Raw genomic sequence first — 19,075 nt, forward strand, 5'->3', positions numbered from 1 at the left:
ATGAGCCATGTCCTGTGCATCTACCAAAGCCCAAAACTCTTCCATACCGTCTTCCTTTGTAGTGGTAGGTAGACAAGATGAGTTGTTCGAAGAATTGATATATTATAGAAGGACAGCGAACGTTATGAGCATGTGGAAACTGCTCTAGCTGTTAGCAAAACGTGCTTGTCTGGACGTTATTCTGGGAATGAAACGCCTTTTCAAGATGGACTGTGACCTTTTAAGCCGCCATTTGACGACCCATATGATGAGCTAATCTCAAACAGAAGCTTCTATCATGATTTCTTTCATCTCTAGACAGCTATCGAAGACCGATGCCATTGCTAGTGACAGTCGGCGAGGAACGGATGGTCGCGGAAGGCCGTTAAACACGAGAGGTCATCGCAGCGCGCACGATATGTCGCTTGGTGACGACAGGAAGGAACAGGAGTGTTCGAGGGTACTATTGTTCGTAGAGCACGGAGGATGAGAGGATGAAGGGCCACGCGTAGGGAAGATTGCATAGAGACTGCGGTCTTCTCGGGTCGTATCGCGACGTGGCCAATTCGTAGGCATTGACCTTGGACATAGTCTATAGCCTGGTAGAAGAAGGCTCGCTGGATCTGATATATGAAACGATGATACACATAGCTTGACTCTGCCGAGTGCTGAGACTGTCGTGATGTATCAAATGGGCAGGCGCGCATCTACACGCACTGAACTTCGAGGCCGGAGCTAATTCTACGCAATCGCGAGCAAGAGGTGGATAAAGATACACATGATCTACGAGAGAGTAGTACATATAGCGAACATAGCAAGAAAGGATTTGATCCATTACTCTATCTATGCTAAGATATTATGTACATTGTGCTTCTACATTGTTTGCTCGCTCACATTTTTAAAAATGATGAGAGTTTCCAATGTCGCCACGAGGAGGCCATGTAGAAGACTTAGACATCGCGGCGCGAAGGGGAGGGGAATTGGGAATGTGACTGACAGCGACCAGCGCCCGTTTCACTGTGCAAAAAAGAAAAACACTAAAGCTAATACAAGCCTATAGAAATGCCGCCCTGGCAATACCCAACAAAGGAAACTCGTCAAAGTAACGCCCTCTACCCAAACAAAAGAAACAACTAACTAAAGAAATTCGCTATATATGTGCCCTGTACCCAAACAAAAGAAATGGTTGACCAAGGAAACTCGTTATAAATGTGCCCTTTACCCAAACAAAAGAAACGGTTGACCAAGGAAACTCGTAATAAATATGACCTTTACCCAAACAAAAGAAATGGTTGACCAAGGAAACTCGTAATAAATGTGCCCTTTACCCAAACAAAAGAAATGGTTGACCAAGGAAATTCGTTACAGTAATACCCCCTACCCAAACAAAAGAAACGGCTGACAAAAGAAATATGTACAAGGAGACAGGGCCACTTACAGGCAACAGACGAGACGCCCACAGAGCTGTCCCAGCTCTCTGCCTTGTCTCTTGACCCAGCTCCGCCAGGTCTCTCTCACTCCCATTTCCTACAAAAAAAAAAAGAGTTAGCTAGCAGCTCAAATCAAGTAGAAGTGCTGCAGGAACACAGGATTGTAGCATAGCTAAAAGAGTAGAACAGCGAAAAGTATGAGTGCAGCGCCAATTCTACGCTGTAGCCAACAGGGGAAACAAGATAAGGTGCGACAGGATAATGAGTGGTAAGGTATAGCCAATTGAGAGAAAGAAACAAAGCGCAAAAGAGTACACTGAAATCCACTTACTTCATCATTGTGAATTGTCACAATGCAGAATGCTCCATCTGGGAGCTCCATCCTCTCCTGGTTGTTAATGGCGAATGGCATTGTTGTTGTTGAGATTTCTGTTGTGTAGTTAACTGAGATTTGAAAAAAGGTCACGTGGTGCTCACGTGATCGATTTTTCGGGGGGGAGAGATGTAGAGTAGTTGGAGATAGTATGCGAAAGATTTCCTTTTATGCTTGAGCAGACAAGCTCAGACCTCTGCTATCCGCGCAGCGCCGGGCTGCAGATCCAAACCAAACTCCTTATCGTGAACTTGGCAGAGAAAACCCACTCAATGAGCCTGATAGGAAAGGCGCACCACAAGCCGACCGGACGATCACTGTTCTAGTCCTCATCAGGGCCAAAGAATACTGGATAGAGACACAGGTAACGTCACCATCGTACGATTCTATGACTCCTAGGATGTCTGCATTTCGTAAAGAGAAGAGCTAGTCTCGCCCTTTGGCAACGTTGCAACAGCAAGCAGCTAAGGCGCAAAGCTAGGCAGAGGCACTGCCTGAGTCTAGGGTACAATTGGGGGCTGCAGTTGCAGGCACCGCTGGCAGTGGGCAGGGCTATGGCGAGGCCGATGGGGACAGTTGTATGTCAGTCGGGGCGCGTGTGCTACAGACTGCTCGAGGAGGCGCTGGCAAGGTCTTGTCTGGGCAGCATGTCCATGCGTGGTTCTTGCTGTGCAGACTTGTAGTAGTATGATACAAACTCCTTCGTGCAGGTCCTAATGTATAGACGCCAATGACGATAGGAAGTGGTGATAGATCCGAGTGAGCGTGCCCGATTGAAGCGTATAGGCGCCAGGTCTGCCCCCAGGTCTGCCCCCGAGCAGACACCCGGCACAGGGCTGTAGGTGCCTGAGTGTCGCTGAGTGTCGCTGTGTGTAGCTGTGTGTAGCTGCTCGAACAAGGACGACGTAGGCTTGCATAGCTGTGTCGTCTGTAGCCCAGTCCGGCAGGCAGGCGCGCCGAAACCTTGCAGCGAATGGACATAACTGAACATAATTGTGCAGAGATGATCGCTCTATGTTTCGTATTCGACACATCTACACTCCCTCCATGTATCATGTCTCATCCATAATGACATCTGCTCTTGCCTCTCCAAGCTCTTACAGCGGCCACGGCGCGACGTACCACTCTCACCACAAACACATCCTACGAGCCGCGCACGACGACTCTGCCTCCGCCAGCAGTCTTTCACTTCTTAGTAGCGGCAACCTTCGGATGCTCACAATAACAATAGCGGCAGATATGAATCTGCCTCGACGCTGGCTCGTGGCTTCAACAGTGGCGACACCGGGTAAGCTTTCATGCATGAACGCAATCAGAGCTTAACAGACTGACGCTGCTGTTTATAGCTCTTTGATCAAGCTACATCATTTCCACCAGGACTTGCCTTGGAGAACCTTTGTCTACGGCATTTTAAATGACCAAAGGTTACCTACAACTGTAGCTCGTCTTTGCTGCCACTCAAGTGGACATTAGCCCCGTGGTGTCGATTACTGTTTCACAGCAACACGCACACATATGAGACCACGACCGCCACCCCAGACATGAAGAGAGATATCGACCTCACAGACATGACCATACGATGGCATGAGAACAGCAGAGGTCTCTAATTCATAGCTGGAGAGATACTGGCTGCCGCTAAACTTATAAGAGGTATGAAGGAGACAAGACAACTCACACTGATCTTCCACACAAAGGCGTCGGAGAAACCCATTGTGTTCTCTGCCCGTTCCATTCCTATGGATGGTTGATCTTACTTCGATGTAGAGCCATCCCACAACAGCTTCCTTCGACTATCCAGTGTTTATGAACAAGCTGCGATGGGAGCTTTGTTGTGTTCTACACACTCACATTAGACGGCAGACTCATGGCTTCCTCCGAAGCCGCTTTTCTCACCCTCATGGTTGTATTTCGTCTTACCAGCCTCGCTGACATGTACAGTCTCAGCAAGTTCCTAATCGATGAACTTACATGCGGTCTTGTGTCAAGGTCAGGCCTTCGCGGCAAGCTCTTCACCAACGACTTCTTCTGCATCTATAGCATGTCGTCTATTTTAGCATCTGCTGCGATGACTAATAAAGAGTCGATGTCACTAGTGCATTCGCTGATTGGATATCATCCGGAGACCCTTGCGTTCTATAGGGGCTAAGCCAGCAAGCGTTTGATAAGACCATAACGGGTTTAGTGCTGCGGCTACCCTGCCTTTCTTTCTGGTTAATTAATCAGTGTCTTGCAGTTTAAACAATTAATAGCGTTTCGAGACTATCGCTAGTAAGTAAGGCATGACCCTAGATAGCTACAAGTATTGTCAAGAGGTCAGGTGTATGGGAGCAAGATTCAGGCCTCGAGCCTTGGTATGTCATGCCCTTTACGTATTTTCAACATACAGCCTCTGCTTGACTCTACCTAGTGGACAAAGCAGACAGAGCTTGAAGATGGACTATGACGAATTGAACAGTCAACTCCTCTTGGAACAATAGTCGAGGGCAATGCTCAGTCTCAGGTAAACAAGTCACCATCGTCGCGTATCTTATTTTATCTACTGACATGGATTTAGTATTCTGGCTGTTACCATCCTTAACTACGTCTGCAGTAAGACACAATCGCCGTACCCATCGTGATGTCAGCCAAGTTACTGCCGTAGTACTTGCTCACACCCGAAATTACCATTGCGAGGTCATTTAGGGATGGTGGGCGCGATGTGAGTTACCTGTTGCGTTACGTCCGCATGGGATGCAGTCTAGTCATGTGGACATAGACTGCTATTGTTAGTTGGCTCATTGGCTGGCTCCGACTCTCTGAGCACCCTACAGCCATCCCTTCTTTCTATGTTGTCATTCAGTACGTTCATCTGGCTTCTGCTGCCGATGACATCGAGAGCAGTTGTCGAACCTTGAAATACGACTTAGGAGTAGATAATGTTGGGAACATGTTTCGTCACGTCGGTAGTAGTCGCAAGTGTGATGCGAACATACTCTGGACCTTGATGATTTCAGTAGAAACTGAGTTTAGATAGAGCCATGGATGACTCAGATATATAAGAGGCAGCTGTGCAATGCGAAGCTAAGTTTGTGTGTATGAATACTGAACTATGAAATCAACGTGACAGATACTACGCTAGTATCACGTAGATACCAGTATGGCATAATTCTAGTTCGCAATCCCATCGCATCGGTCAGAAGACATCACGGTACAGCCTCCCCAGGATCTATAAAACATGTCCCAGGCTGCTCATCTCCTCTCCTCTGCATCGCCTCCTGTGCTTTCTTCCCTCCTCTCGCAGGCCCCTCTCACCGTATCACCAAGCCAAGCACACTCCCCTCTGGCCATCAGCACACGCTAGCCCATTCAAGCAGCTCGCAAACATCTTGGCTCCGCTGCCACTTGGCGCCCAGAATCACTCATGGCATGCGTGCGGACATGCCCCCATCTAAAGGCACAGTAATAGATGATCGCTCCGCTAGAGAGCTATCTCTTATTACGGTCCATCAGCTCAGACCTGCCTCTTTCGATCGTCGCGCTCGATATGACGGCTCGGGTGCCGTCTAGGCAGCCAAGATGATCGATAGCGATATGCGCGTAAGACATTTGGTCGTTTGCGTGATGCGGTGCAACGCATTCAAATTGTGACAGGTGCCGGCATTGGGCTAAAGGGAAGCTGCGATCTCGTAGTCTGCTCTTCTCGTTTCGTGAAGTCCCAATTGCCTCATTTTGTTGCAGGTCGAGCATTGCTGTCATTATGAGATTCATTCGACTGAGCGCTGCCGTCGCAGCTCTTGTGACATTGGCACATGCACAGGACTTCGCCATAAGCGAGAGCTGGCGGAGTCTCGGCGAGAAGAAATATGCTGAGCTGCTATCGAAGCTGATGCAAAGAGACATCAAGACTGATAAGTATGCTCTGACCATTCAGGGCATGGTAATGAGCATAAATACTAACATCCCTTCTACGTAGGCTAATGAGCAACCTTGTACGTCTCGACACGATAGCGAACGAGAATGGAGGAAACCGCGCCTTTGGTCTGCCTGGCTATGCAGCTTCTGTTGACTTCATCTGGAGTCGTGTTGGAAAGATTCGGGGCACTAAGGCGTGGAAGCAGGACTTTCCGGCCTTGTTCAACAACGTTGACTCTATCTCATTCATCGTCAATGACATACCGTACTATGTTTATGGCTTGACATACTCTCCTTCAACGAGCGCCGAAGGTATCACTGCCCCACTTGTCCTAGGACCACTCGATACCACTGCTTGTACTGTTGATGGATTGCAAAACTACGACTTAGCCGGAAAAATCTTGCTTGGGCAACGAGGTACATGCCCAGATGGTACAACCCTTGCGGGCCGCGTACGAGCTGGCAAGGCAGCAGGCGCTGCAGCAGTCATACTCTTCAACAATGTGCCGACGAATACCACGGCGGGGACCCTTTCAGCGCCTGACGAGGTCAATCTGGCACCAGCCGGCTTCATAAACCTGGTCGATGGCGAGGCAATTGCTGCTCAGCTCCGCGAAGGCCAAGAGTTGACGGCATACTTCCAACAAACCCAGACAATCGAGACCCGCACAACTCAGAACATCTTCGTCGAGACCAACGGCGGCGACCCGAACAACATCATCATGCTCGGCGCACACTTGGACTCTGTCAAAGCCGGTCCCGGCATCAACGATGATGGTTCCGGCACAACCCTAATCCTCGAAATCTTTGACGCACTGCGCAAGTACCCAACGAAGAACAAAGTGCGCTTCGCCTGGTGGGGCGCCGAGGAGAACGGTCTTGTCGGATCCGAGTACTTCTGTGAACACCTGACTCCGGAAGAGTCTGACAAGATCTTGGCATATCTAAACTTCGACATGGTGTCGCGCGGCTACTACGGTGTGTTCGACGGCGATGGCAGCACACATGGTCTCGCAGGTGCCCCAGGCTCAGACACCATCGAGAAGATCTTCTACGACGACCTGACTAGCAAGGGCATCAATGTCACTGCTGCACGTTTCACCGGCGGTAGTGATTATGCGCCCTTCATGCAAGTTCTGGGCAAGCCCGTCGGGGGATTACATACTGGGACTGGTGTGACAGAGGATGACTGCTACCACCAGGCATGCGATACGATCAAGAATCCCAACCCGGAGCAATTGACCATCAACGCGAAGACAGCTGCGAATACACTGGCTCAGCTAGCGGTTCGTGGGACAGAGCTGATTCCAAAGGTCTTGGCCAATTCGACAATGGCAATGCCGCGAGATTTGCCGCAGATACAGTGGTCTGAATTTGATGAGGAGCGTCATTTGGCTGGGTGTGGTCATGACATCTAAAAGAATTGGGATCATGCTCTGTGAACTAAAGCCGATTCGGAGTTCACGCTGAAGGTATAAACAGCTATCCTGAGGATCTTCTCGAGTTTATGGAGATTGAATATACATATCCGTGATGAAAATGCCCTTGTGCTTGTGCTATATGATCTAGAACACCCCCTCAAGCAAAAACGTCAGTTGCAAACCTCTCCCCTTTCACTCCCTCAAACCATTCTTCCGCACTCTCTTCTGTAATCTCTTTCCCCTGCTCCTTCTGCCTCTCAATCAGCATCTTCATACTCATCTTCTTCACCCCTTCGCCGACATCCCGACTCCCACACACAAACACTCGTGCACCAGCCTCCCACAGCTCCGTGATCTTCTCTCGCTCCCTCCACATCACGTCCTGCACATACTTACATCCCTCGCTCTTCTCCGGCTCCCGACTGTACGCCCACAGCACCCGAACCGCCCCTATAGCCTCCCACCGCCGCAGCTCGTCCGCATGGATATCATCCTGATCCTTGTACCGACACCCCAGAATCAGCAGCGCGGGCGCAAGGTCCCGGCCCGCGCCCACAAGCGCCGCACGTTCCTGGACGAAGCCACGGAACGGTGCTACGCCGGTGCCAGCAGCAAGCATGAAAACAGGCGTGTTTGTGACGTCGCGTGGGAGATGGAAGCTTGCGTGGCTCGGGCGTACGGACACGTAGAGCCGGTCGCCGGGTTCCAGGGAGGAGAGGTAGTTGCTCGCGACGCCGACGTGGCGGCCGGCGCCGGACAGGGCGGGGGTGTCGAGGACGGCGTACGTGAGGGTTACGTGGCTCGGGTTCCAGAGTGGGGAGGAGGAGATGGAGTATGTGCGGACGCGCATGGGCGGGAGGAGAGCGAGGAAGGTCGAAAGGGGGAGTGGGATGTTTGGGGCGAATTTGGTGAGGAGATCGAGGATTGAGACGCGCTTGCCGCTTATCTCGGCGGTGAAGACGGCGGGGTCCAGGAGGCGGGTGAGTTCGGTGTGGGTGGTGGTGTGAGAGGTTGCGGAGAGGAGGGCGGCGAGGTTTCGCTTTGAGGCGGGCTGGGCGAGCTCGACGTATGCGCCGAGGAGGTCAGCGGCAGGTATGGGTGTGTTGGTTGGGAGGCTTGATGGTCCGCTGGTAGAGATCGTTAATACTGTGTCCCAGGCGAGCCCGAAGTGGCGCATTGCTCGTTGGACGTTCTCTTTAGGATTCAGGGGTAGAACAGCAAGATAGTCTCCAGCGGAATAGGCCATGTCGGAAGGTAGTTCAATCTCGATGTGACGTTTCTCTGGGACATTCGGTGCCGTGAGAATCTTTGTCGAGCTGACCTGGGCCTGATTGACGTCCTGTCTGAGTGTGGATGTGCGTGGTGTAGAGATCTCAATGTTGAGTTCTGATGAGAAATCAGCTCCTGTCGCTTCAGGTAAGCCATATTTCTCCTTCATAGCTGTCCAGAAAACGGTGTCCTCCCAGCTCTCAAAATCGCTGAACATGTCACCTGCTGCTGCATCTGCTTTTCCCATGGGTGCTATACGTTTACCCCCACGTTGTTCTAGCAGGCTGTCAACGAGGCTCGGGATACGATGGAATGTGTTGCCCCAGTCATGGTGACCGCAGGCAAATACTGCATAATTGACGTTCTCCATCTCTGTCCCTTTCAAACTCTCAAGCCAGGTTACAAACAATCCCGCATTGTCTGGTGGCTGGCCTTCATACGACGCGGTAATTACAACCACTGGCTCATCTGTAGGCACTTTCTCTTTCGCCGTATCCAACGAGTTAACGACGCTAGCCTGGAAGCCATGACGAGGAGCATCTGTAGCTAGCCTCTGAGCTAGAGCCTCACATGTGCCTGTATTACTGCCGTAGAAGATTGATAGCTTTTTGAGATTGCCCTTGGGCGGAGTTTCAGCACCTCTCGACACGATACTCTCTTGAGGCACCTTTGAAGAGGTCTGTAACGCGCGCTCTAGATCTGTTGCGGTGGCTCCATGTCTCAAGTGTGCATGCATGTAAAACCCCTTCGGTTTGATGGTTAGAGTCTGCTTGTAGGCGAGTGTATATGACGGATCCGCCGCGGTGAAGTTGAAGGTCTGCAGTAGCATGGCTACGCAGAGTAGTGCTTCTTGCCACGCAAATGGCCGTCCAATACAAGCTCTCATGCCATTACCAAATGGCTTCCAGTTGTTCGGAAACTCCTTGTTACGCTTTTCGAATTCCTCGTCCAGCATACGCTCTGGTTTCCATTCATTGGCATCTTCTCCAAAAACAATAGGATCCCGGTGGACGTTCGAGAGAAATGCCAGAATGGAGTCGCCCTTCTTAACATGATATTTCCCACCCAGAGTGGTATCCTCCTTTGCTCCAAAACCAATCATCGGAATATTGCTCGCAACACGAAGAGATTCGCGAAGTATGGCGTTTAGATATGGTAGCTTACTCATGTGCTCGACAGTAATCTTGTCGCGACCAATGACTGTGTCGACTTCTTCTTGGGCTCTCTGGTAGGCTTGTGGGTTCTTAATCAAGAAATGGAAGGTGAATGCTAACATGCCAGAGGTCGTTTCATGGCCTGCGATTAGGAAAGTTATCAAGTTATCCGTGATACTTTCATCACTCAAGGTCTCTCCAGTCTTAGGGTCTTTGCCATTCAACATTGCATTTAACCTAGTCTACCATTAGTGACACTCGATTCTGAAAGGACTATTTTACTCAGTGACAAGGATCATAACTTTCAACTTACAAGTCTTTGTTATCATTGGGCCTCGATCTTCGAGCGGTCACAACGTCACCAGCAGTCTTCTGCAGAACTTTGATATCATCCCAGTACTTCTGATCAGTCTTACGATAGAAAGGAGCCATGAAACCTGGACGTCGACCACGATTCCCTGATTCCAATAAGAAGTCACCCATTGCATCGATGAAAGGATGCATCTCGTCCCGATAATAGGAATTGAAGCGATAGTCCATGGCACAGAGAGCCAGAGTGTCCAAGGCAAGACGTGTAAAATCGTCGACAACATTAATTTTGTATTCTGGACCATGACGAGCCCATTTCATAGCCAGCTGAGCAGAAATATCATGCATTTGGTCGAACATATTCCTGATAGATAGCGGTCCGAACGCGGGCATCAAAACCCTGTGCGCGATACCCCAATTCTTCTCCTCTGGTCCAAAAGCCGTGAAGAGGCCTAGATACTGATGAGTACGTGTACACAGAACACCTGTCTTTAAAATTTACCATCATGGACTCCATTTCTAACTTGTCTCAGAGAGGAGTTCAATTGCTTTGTAAATCTGCTTTCGTCGGAAATCTCGTTCATATATTCCTGACTGCCAATCACGACTACCCGCTTACCAAGGATTGTCACTTGGTAGATAGGTCCATATATTTCAGCCCATCGCAAGAACGTGCCATGCGGAAATTCTGCGTCAATATCTGCAATGTTGCCTGCCCACTTATAAGTATATCATGTCCCATCTATGGTGGGGGCAGGAACTTACCTATTATGGGCAGGGATGAAGGCCCCGGAATGACGGTCTCTTCAGCAGCCATGTCTCTCGAGAATAGGTTCAATGATTGTATAGGGGGCACCTGGAGCATTTGCAAGGACTTTGGACTTATAGTTATATGAAAGAATAGAAAAGCAAAGTAGGAGCGACAGGAAGCAACGGATTCGGGGTCGGCGAAAGCAACAACAGCTCGACCGTCATTGGTGGCGAGGCAACTTTGCATTGCAGGCTCAGCATTGGTACAGTTTCAACCTTGCAAGGGACGTGTCAGAAGATACTAACCCTTTTCGGTAACGGCCAAAGCAAACTTTGAGCCTTCCAACTGGCTCAGGGTTGGACGACAACGAGCCATTTTCAGTATCATTAATTAATTAACATTACTATTATTACGACAGGATCGGGAAAAGGTGGAGGCGCCAATGTTTTCCCAGCTGTGCCAATCCTCCCGGACCGTTGTTTGCATGGCTCGCGGATGAGTGATTGAGACGTCCGGTAAGAAGACAGCGTAAAGAAGCTGAGGCATCGCTGTCATGCATTCTACCCCACATGTAAATGATACTAGGAATCACTTAGTGGGCGATGATTCATTAATGCGATCTCGATTAAATTCCTGGGGCTGAATGATACCATGATGGTCATCCTGGGTCCCGATTGTTCAGTTGAGACTGCGGAGCCATTCACAATAAATGCCCGTCACCCCCCTTGGTGGTCGCGTCAATATCCTAGTGAGGCCGACTACCGAGGGAGAATCGCGGACACGGACTCCGTTCAGTGCCCAGCGTTTTAGAGCATGTCGCTATTATCTTATCACTCAACAGTTGACAGCATGCGCAGTGATCGGCTGGTGTCTCTTCTACATCTGTAATATCATACAAACCAATACGCGAATGCCTCTCACTGATGAGCATTGTGCACTATGTATCATATTTGGTTACTCTTAAAGCTTACGTGCCCAGATCTAAGTTGCCGCGCCACAAAACGACATCAATGCTTACAGTCTCAGTGACATTCATTGCTATCGCCAAGAACATAGAGCGCGTCACCCTCGATACTTGCCGGTTGGTACCGCTATGATGCGGCTTCTTGACGTGTATAGCTTCAAGCTAGAAACGTACTTTGAGCCAGCGATCTTAAAAATGCGATTCTCTCACACACGTGGCGCGACGAAGAAATTCTACTTCTGTATCTAGATGACTCTTCTCGATCGAAGAAAGGGTGGTACAAGCTTTTTAAGTTTTGCAATATCGCTGAGCGCAGAGACTATACGTATGTATGTATCGACACGTGCTGCGTCGACAAGAAAGATCTGATAGCGCGCCGCTTTCAGAAGCCATTGTTTCTATGTTCCGAGCACAAGAAAGCATGTCCATTATGTAGTTTTGGACGATATCATGGCAACATCAGAGCGAAGAGCTGTCGCCCAGCGGGTTCACACGAAGCCGGACTTTGCAAGTGCTCCTGACTCCGTCCAAGGTAGTGTCTTCTTAGTAAAAAAGTGGCAAGAGCTGGTGACCAAATATACCCTTGCCTCACAGGCCTCTGATGTTACAGACATTTGGAAATGTGATTGGGACCTTGAGAGTTGTGATATTAGTCCCAAAGCTACCATGGGCAGCTACACGCAAAGTCTCTCGACTGGAAGATGGACCTATTGACTTCTGGGTCTGCCTAAAGTGTTCATGCCCTTGGTGTATCCTGGATTTAGCCTTCACACACATAATTCTTAGGAAATCCGACCCGAGCCGAAAAATACACCCGATTGACGATCAAAGTATGACAATTCGCCTTGAATCTTAGGAAGGCGATACTATGATTTCGGCAAAGACAATATCAAGAAGGACGTTATGGAAAAATGAATGAAGGGGGTTTATAGTTAAATGCGATGGACTGATTTCACTACGGAACTAGGGATTGTCGTTTTACAATAACCACCAGATCAGGGAATAAACCATGAGATTTTGTTTGAAGAGAGCGGTCCACCGATTTTAGCATATCCCACTTCAAGTTGTCTACCTTGCGAACTATCAGGATACTTAATGTCACATAAACAAAAATGATCCCAAGAGCCGTATCACAAATATAGTTTGTTGACGCTTGCACTCGGCAAAATATGTTCCAGCGCCTCGTCCATGAACTACAGTATCATTTGCACGGACTGACACCCCAGCAATCTACGCACCATCAGCACATTGCTCAGCTTAATGCAACACACAGATCACAGCAAACAGAGACTTACTCTTCACCCAGCTGGCCGGGATATACTCATACGGATCACGACTGATCAACTGGAACCACATGCTGGAAACGGTTAACTTTCACCATCTTCCGCCAAAACCATCGCATACCTGTCATTCTGCACAACATCACCCCAGCGGTAGCAGTAGACAGTTACATTCTCCCCCAGCGCATACGTCTTCTTGACACGGCATTGGTTTGTGTTTGCTGAGGTGCATGAACGGCTCGTGGCGCCGGCAGTGGTCACCGCACAGGTGACCTGTGTCTGAGCGTGGACGAGAAGAGGGAGAAGGAGGGTTGTCAGGGGGATTAGGGAGAATTTCATGGTGATACTAAGGTAGGCTGATGATGGGGGAAAGAAGAGAAGAAGGTAGGCTCGTATAAGCGTGCGGAATGAAGAACGAATGTAAGGAGGACGGTAGGTTTTTATACGTTGTTTGGTGCATCTTGCTCATATTTGATGCGTGCGGGCAGCCTAAGTTTTCTTTTCAAAGAGGTCTCGTCAACGCATTTTCTACATTTGGACCGAGGTACCTCGTTGTGGAGTTTTGTTGTTGTACATGCAGGTATGACAGCTTCGCTTAGTTCGTATTCGGGGAAGTCTAGACCTTCAGTAACGCTGAATTTGGGTCAGCCAGTTTCCGTATCAATCTCTTGGATTGGTCTTCGGTCACAATATTATTCTACGCGTGTCAGATGCTTTGTTCGTATAACTCTACAGGCAGACGTGGCGTCCAACCCTGCTCGTTTGGATGCACAAGTTCATGAAAACGTCCTACCTCAGCTTCGGCCGGATGCTTCAAGCTATCACTTCACGCATTCTCGTACTCGCCTCGAGAGTTCGTTTGAGAACGATGATGTAGTGGTACACTTCTGGTCTGTACACCATCGTCCCATGGTTCTGTTCGCCTACTTGAGCTCGACTCTCCGTGGTCACGACAGGCTGTTTGAGCACTGGCGTCCAGTATCTGATAGGATTCGGCAATGGTTCTGGCATATGAACGGGTTTTCTAAACGGTGATGGCCGAAATGGGATGCGGTCTTCGGAGAATGTAAGCATCATCCATAAGCAACTCGGCTTCGCTATCTGAGCGAGGTGAAGTGATAGTAGATTGACCGGATGTATGAGACTGTCTTCATCGGACTTGCGTAAAGGAGGACTCCCCGAGCGACTTGTGTTTGACTGTGTGCCCTCATTTTCAGACATAGGAGATGGACTCCTTATTTGAAAAGTCTTATAACGAGAGATAATGGACGTTGTTGAATCAAGAGATTTGAATTCGATATCTTCTCCGCATGCTATGGCGTCAGAACAAGACTTCTCTATGATGATATCGAAAGAGTCAGGTTCCAGAACAGAGAGGATGGAAGGGAATGAAAGGAGATCTACCGCCTCCCAATGCATCATGCCGGTCGATAATGGCTCACGAGGAACCGGAGGCAGTGCAGTCATATCTCTTGATGCTATCTCCTCGTCTCTCTCAACATCTTTCAAGATTTGTTGGATCATGCTTATGCGGTTTTTGTCATTCAGTTTGTCCCAAACGCCACTCTTTACAAGATCATTCTCCCATCGTCGGCCAAGCTCGACCGCATTCATGGAGAAATCAACATTCCAAATTTGCTCTGGATTGTCTACCAAGCTCCGTAATTGCATGGAAAGCAACGATGTGCCGCATCCGATATGGAGGATCTTGGGAACAATTCCCCTAGATTTGCACTGAGCTATGGCGCCGGCGACATGGTCGTCCAGAACGTTGGCAGGATGAAGCCAGTCGAATGGATTTGACTCTTTCTGGAAACGCAGATCCCAATACTCACGAGAGTAAAACGGGGCTGGTGCTCCTGAAGGCATTTTTCTTTTGGCTTTGACGCCAGGTTTGGTGTCGCGTGTATAAGGGTACTGGCAAGCTTCTTGGCTAGCCGTTCTGAGATAGCATCGGATACCCTTCGGGCAATGCTCCGTATAATTCTCCACGAGTTTTGTATCTTCATGCCAGACTACCCATTGCGTTTCTGCTCACAGATATCATCGATACTTAATTACGATGTCACTGCCTTCAGCCAGCCGGGTCGCTCAGTTTCAGCGTTCTGCAGGACGACAGCTCCGATTCCAAACCTTCGCATGCCCATGGCTTCAGTCGAGACGGACCAAGACAACGAATGCGAACTACGAACCCATCGTCCTAGAAAAGCCCGACAGGTTTCGACCTCCTTCCCATCCGCAGCGCATTGTCAAACCCAAGCCGAAGATATACGGCCCTGATCTCACGGCGCAGCAGAAGATGGAACATAAAACCAAGCAGTATCCACACCTCATGCCTCCAGAGGACAGCTTTATGCATTGGTTCCTACACAGCAGATGGATACATATGTGGATCACACTAGTATATATTTATTCTCATATTGTGCTCTGGATTAGACACTAACTGCGACAGAGCGTTCTCATGTCTGCAGCTACCTACGTCTTCGTCCAGGACTTCTATCAGACTACGCCATACATGGATCTTCTACCCCCCAAGTCGGAGTTTCTGAGCCATCCATTCTCATTCATGGGACAATATCTCCAGGTATATAAGATGACGGTCATCTACAACAGCGAACAAGTTGCCGAGCTACGGCGCAAGAAGATTGAGGATGCGGAAAAGCAGAAGGAGTACAGACGTGCACATGGCTTACCAAACGAGCCATACATCCTTAGAAAGCTACCTGGGTACAAGGATGAGGTCGAGAGAGAGGCGGCGAAGAAAGAGGCAGCTGTCGTAGCAGAGGCAAACGCGGACGCTTCGCCAACCGCGGCAGCCGACGTGCCCGGGAGATTCAAGAGCTTTGAAGGGAAGATTGAATCGCCCAAGAAGTGGTTTGGAATCTGGTAGAAGGGTATGACCTTTAGAAGAGAGTGAAACGGGGATTCTCGCCATTTGTATAGTATGAAAAACATGCTCTGTGTACATATGATAGCGGGCGCATAAAATTTTCCTAGCAGCGTTCTAGCAGACGACTTCAAAGTAAAATTCTAGAGCCAGCCATAGGCCATGGGACATCGACCCGATGAATAACGAACCCACAAGGCCCAGCTGCCTGTTAAATTCGTCTCAGTTCGCGGAAAAAATAGAATTTGCTTTCTAAACTATTATAGTACCGACATGTCTAACAGTGCTCCGGGACAAAGAAATAAAGTGACTTGGGCCTCATACTTCGTTATATGCCTCGGACAGACACTCTGATTCACAGTGGACAGGAATAAAATGACGCAAGACTATGCGGCCGCCCGGTACTTGCGTACTCCATAGTGCTGCTATTAATTAGCGCTATCCCTACTCTACTGCACTCTGCTGCTCCATTGTGTAGGAGGGCTATGCCAACACATTCGATCGACTGTGACAAATCTACCTGACGGTGAATCAATCACTGTGCTAGTAGAACTTGATTTGTCCCTGGGATTAGCGAATCACAACAAGCCAGCACAGCCTCGTGACTTAGCTGCGAATCAGCAACCTCTTATGCCTGTCTGACAAGCTGGGACACCCTACCGTCTAGGTGTTGCTGCCTCGTCGCCCCCTCATCTTTGTGCAGGTTCACTTCATTCATACTTGATCCAAATCCTTCAATTAGGTTTTTATTATTACTTGCAATTGTAACAAGTACTCACTCAGGCCTACCTTTGACCACACTCTTGAAGTACAGATATCACTATGAGTCGCCTCGCAAAGATCGACACTGATTGCGAGCGTCTACCGTCGGGCATGCGCCGAGTTGCTTACGACGCTGATACCCAACGTTACACATACAAGGACCCAACAGATGACTCTCTATGGGAAGGTGCAGAGGGCGCCCGATATGGCCTTCTCCGACGAAAGACAATATCTCCACAGAGGCTTTTCAGTGATGTAAGTCATTCTACTTAAGTGCCATGGATACCGATGCGGTCTGTGGTCGTGTTACTCTTCGAAGTATTACCATCATCTTGGTGAAAAGCACTGTTAACTTATCATCACAGCACTACGATAATGACCTTCTGCCTCCATACCAACAGCACCCAGCTGGCAATTGCACACGAACCAACCCAAGCGCTCACTGTTCTTGCTATTTCTGCAAGGCCTCCGTAGCTGTCAAGCCGCCGATGCGCGAACGCTCTAGTTCTTTAGTCCAAGGAGTCCAGTCTGTAGCTCAAACTATCAAGAGATCAGTATCTGTTAGGGCGTCGAAACCTTCTGCTCCTAAATAAGTACTTAGGAGGAAATTAAGATGAATAATGCTACGCTACTAGGGGTGTGGGGTAGTTTGTAGAATTAATCTGCTTCAGGGATCATGCGACGACAAACAATACGTGTCTTAAATTCCGTGCCTGCATGCACGAAATTTCAAATAACTCATTATTCACTCAACTCTCTAAGGATGCGCTACTCAAAGTTATAATGTCACTGATGTTCTGACATCAGCGCTGTTTCAGAGGCTTCCTACTGCGGCCCGAATTCAACGTCACGATTCCATGTCTAGTACTAAGATAATTCTAATATGACTCTACTGTGCGGGGTGCATAACTATCGTTATACTCTCCCCTCTACGCCCTTTTCCATTTTAATCTAGTATGGAATCTTTGAAATGGTCTCCTTTTTATCATTCGCTGTCCTTGCGTATACATTCTTTATCCCATGTCTTGCCGATGGACTACCATACTATGTGCATCCCACATGTGTTCATAATGACTCAGGTGTACAAGAGGCTATTGAAGAAGCAGTCTTAATGGCGCAACGGAGTGTCGCCCGTCTGGATACCAAGGACCCTGATATCCGAAAGGTCTTCTGGTATACATTTGGTGCTGATATTTCTCGTCGAACGAGTAACATTCCTATGAGGAAGGTGCGCAAGATTATGAAAGGCATTGGTGACATGAAAGGTGTCGAGACAATGCAAGATAGCGTCGTACGTATTATTTGCGACCACGACAAACGCTGGAAACCGCCACCCGAAGACATGAAACTGCAAAAAGACAAGTTAGGCAACGACCTACCAGATTGGTCACAAGATTCTCTAAAACCAAGCGACGAGAGAGCTCTAATTGATGCGGAGCAACTGAAAGATGGCACCCTCGACACTGAGCCGTGGCGTTTGAATTTTGGGCATAAGCGAGTATGCCATGAAAGGGGATCAATCGCTATGTACACCCTTACCTATCATGGTAGTATCCCTAAATTCGGGAAAGGAAGAGCCGATGTGACAATCTGTAGTCCATTCGATCGTGCTCCAGTGACGACACTTAGAAAACTTATGACCATACCTGACTTCGACATTGTAAGGGACACAACTCTGGTTGGGTCTAGGGATTCACCTCCGACAGCCATGGCTCCAACAGCGTTGATGAGTTTCATGCTCCTGCATGAACTCACACATCTTGTGGACTTCGACCGTAAGTTCCTTCATCTCAAATGATCTACCAACGAGCAGTTGACTAATAATTATTCCTAGGTGAGGATGTACCCGAACCGGATCCATATGGATGGCAACACATTATACATATGAGTTTGGAATCGAGATTGCTTAATGCAGATAATTATGGTAAACTCTTGTGTCTAATTATATACACGTGCTAATAATGACTTAGCGTTTCTTGGCTTACTTGCTCTCCTAGGAGACTATAGAGTTAAGCTGGATGGGGACCAACGTCGGGCCAAGGGCGGATACTTGGTCAACACGGATTATGACTTCGGGTTTCGCCCATGACTGCCAGAGGATATGGAGAAAATAGACTCCTCTAGAGCTTTGTCCAAAGAACCGCATAGCTATCAACTAGAGCCAAATGATGAGCTCACAAAAAACTGTACTGGATATTGGCACCGAATAGGAAGTACCAATATTAAAGCAGGCTGTTCAACCTAGCAAGCGTGTTGCTCCTAAGGAATGGCTAGGGGTATGGAAATATGCTTCAAAGTAGGATGTCTTTATCTCTTATGTGGTGCAAGCTACAATCACAAAGGCACCCTAAAGAGTGAAACCCTCTAATACTACTCGTGTAGCATCGTTCCATGATTCTAGCTACTTGAAACAGTTGATATATGACAAGAGTACACTTCTGAAGACCAAGCCGACGTGCCCGCTAGGTCTCCAGCAAAGTCGAGTACTAACCGAATTTGGCGTAGAGCCTGTAACGAGTGAACTGCCTATGTGGGTTAGCGGGGTAACAGCTCAATGCACGATGGCGTACCAGCACTCAAACCAGGCATCCAAACATATAAACCT

At 48.7% G+C, this 19,075-nt stretch overlaps 8 protein-coding genes across 8 annotated transcripts; 4 read left to right on the forward strand and 4 right to left on the reverse strand.

The window, feature by feature from the left end:
- Window positions 1–323: 323 nt before the first annotated feature.
- Window positions 324–1,821, reverse strand: EJ05DRAFT_482781 (uncharacterized protein; the record flags this gene model as incomplete). Its single annotated transcript, XM_033745202.1, has 5 exons — window positions 324–571; window positions 697–762; window positions 977–996; window positions 1,418–1,506; window positions 1,741–1,821. The coding sequence occupies 5 exons, from the start codon at window positions 1,819–1,821 to the stop codon at window positions 324–326; spliced, it is 504 nt and encodes a 167-aa protein (XP_033604430.1).
- A 3,602-nt stretch (window positions 1,822–5,423) lies between these two features.
- Window positions 5,424–7,171, forward strand: EJ05DRAFT_191907 (aminopeptidase-like protein Y). The gene is made up of 2 exons (XM_033739684.1): window positions 5,424–5,673; window positions 5,735–7,171. The coding sequence occupies exons 1-2, from the start codon at window positions 5,519–5,521 to the stop codon at window positions 7,089–7,091; spliced, it is 1,512 nt and encodes a 503-aa protein (XP_033604431.1). The 5' UTR covers window positions 5,424–5,518; the 3' UTR covers window positions 7,092–7,171.
- Window positions 7,172–7,251: 80 nt separating this feature from the next.
- Window positions 7,252–10,643, reverse strand: EJ05DRAFT_460761 (cytochrome P450; the record flags this gene model as incomplete). The annotated part of the gene is made up of 4 exons (XM_033742620.1): window positions 7,252–9,754; window positions 9,831–10,278; window positions 10,329–10,538; window positions 10,592–10,643. The coding sequence occupies 4 exons, from the start codon at window positions 10,641–10,643 to the stop codon at window positions 7,252–7,254; spliced, it is 3,213 nt and encodes a 1,070-aa protein (XP_033604432.1).
- Window positions 10,644–12,742: 2,099 nt separating this feature from the next.
- On the reverse strand, window positions 12,743–13,160 carry EJ05DRAFT_496863 (uncharacterized protein; the record flags this gene model as incomplete). The annotated part of the gene is made up of 3 exons (XM_033746461.1): window positions 12,743–12,771; window positions 12,837–12,898; window positions 12,946–13,160. 3 exons carry the CDS (start codon window positions 13,158–13,160, stop codon window positions 12,743–12,745), a joined length of 306 nt encoding a protein of 101 aa, XP_033604433.1.
- Window positions 13,161–13,419: 259 nt separating this feature from the next.
- Window positions 13,420–14,070, reverse strand: EJ05DRAFT_472924 (uncharacterized protein; the record flags this gene model as incomplete). The annotated part of the gene is made up of 1 exon (XM_033743280.1): window positions 13,420–14,070. A coding segment is annotated over exon 1 (403 nt), but the record flags the coding sequence as incomplete, so codon positions are not given.
- A 650-nt stretch (window positions 14,071–14,720) lies between these two features.
- On the forward strand, window positions 14,721–15,941 carry EJ05DRAFT_507585 (uncharacterized protein). Its single transcript, XM_033747937.1, has 2 exons — window positions 14,721–15,222; window positions 15,274–15,941. The coding sequence occupies exons 1-2, from the start codon at window positions 14,884–14,886 to the stop codon at window positions 15,709–15,711; spliced, it is 777 nt and encodes a 258-aa protein (XP_033604435.1). The 5' UTR covers window positions 14,721–14,883; the 3' UTR covers window positions 15,712–15,941.
- Window positions 15,942–16,530: 589 nt separating this feature from the next.
- EJ05DRAFT_482787 (uncharacterized protein) lies at window positions 16,531–17,063 on the forward strand (the record flags this gene model as incomplete). Its single annotated transcript, XM_033745203.1, has 2 exons — window positions 16,531–16,725; window positions 16,836–17,063. The coding sequence occupies 2 exons, from the start codon at window positions 16,531–16,533 to the stop codon at window positions 17,061–17,063; spliced, it is 423 nt and encodes a 140-aa protein (XP_033604436.1).
- Window positions 17,064–17,252: 189 nt separating this feature from the next.
- EJ05DRAFT_192258 (uncharacterized protein) lies at window positions 17,253–18,938 on the forward strand. The gene is made up of 3 exons (XM_033739686.1): window positions 17,253–18,245; window positions 18,305–18,394; window positions 18,441–18,938. Exons 1-3 carry the CDS (start codon window positions 17,441–17,443, stop codon window positions 18,557–18,559), a joined length of 1,014 nt encoding a protein of 337 aa, XP_033604437.1. The 5' UTR covers window positions 17,253–17,440; the 3' UTR covers window positions 18,560–18,938.
- Window positions 18,939–19,075: the final 137 nt, after the last annotated feature.

This window comes from Pseudovirgaria hyperparasitica (assembly GCF_010093815.1).
Source record: "Pseudovirgaria hyperparasitica strain CBS 121739 unplaced genomic scaffold EJ05scaffold_2, whole genome shotgun sequence".
In the NCBI taxonomy this organism is placed as follows: Eukaryota; Fungi; Ascomycota; class Dothideomycetes; order Acrospermales; family Acrospermaceae; genus Pseudovirgaria; species Pseudovirgaria hyperparasitica.

What these genes read in the sequence shown, in the direction of transcription:
- EJ05DRAFT_191907 (XM_033739684.1), top strand. Translation starts at nt 5,519, where the DNA reads ATGAGATTCATTCGACTGAGCGCTGCCGTCGCAGCTCTTGTGACATTG. An exon ending in AGAGACATCAAGACTGATAA is followed by an intron (nt 5,674 to 5,734) that starts GTATGCTCTGAC and finishes CCTTCTACGTAG; the next exon opens with GCTAATGAGCAACCTTGTAC.
- EJ05DRAFT_507585 (XM_033747937.1), top strand. Translation starts at nt 14,884, where the DNA reads ATGTCACTGCCTTCAGCCAGCCGGGTCGCTCAGTTTCAGCGTTCTGCA. An exon ending in TACATATGTGGATCACACTA is followed by an intron (nt 15,223 to 15,273) that starts GTATATATTTAT and finishes TAACTGCGACAG; the next exon opens with AGCGTTCTCATGTCTGCAGC.
- EJ05DRAFT_192258 (XM_033739686.1), top strand. Translation starts at nt 17,441, where the DNA reads ATGGTCTCCTTTTTATCATTCGCTGTCCTTGCGTATACATTCTTTATC. An exon ending in ACATCTTGTGGACTTCGACC is followed by an intron (nt 18,246 to 18,304) that starts GTAAGTTCCTTC and finishes AATTATTCCTAG; the next exon opens with GTGAGGATGTACCCGAACCG. An exon ending in GCTTAATGCAGATAATTATG is followed by an intron (nt 18,395 to 18,440) that starts GTAAACTCTTGT and finishes ATAATGACTTAG; the next exon opens with CGTTTCTTGGCTTACTTGCT.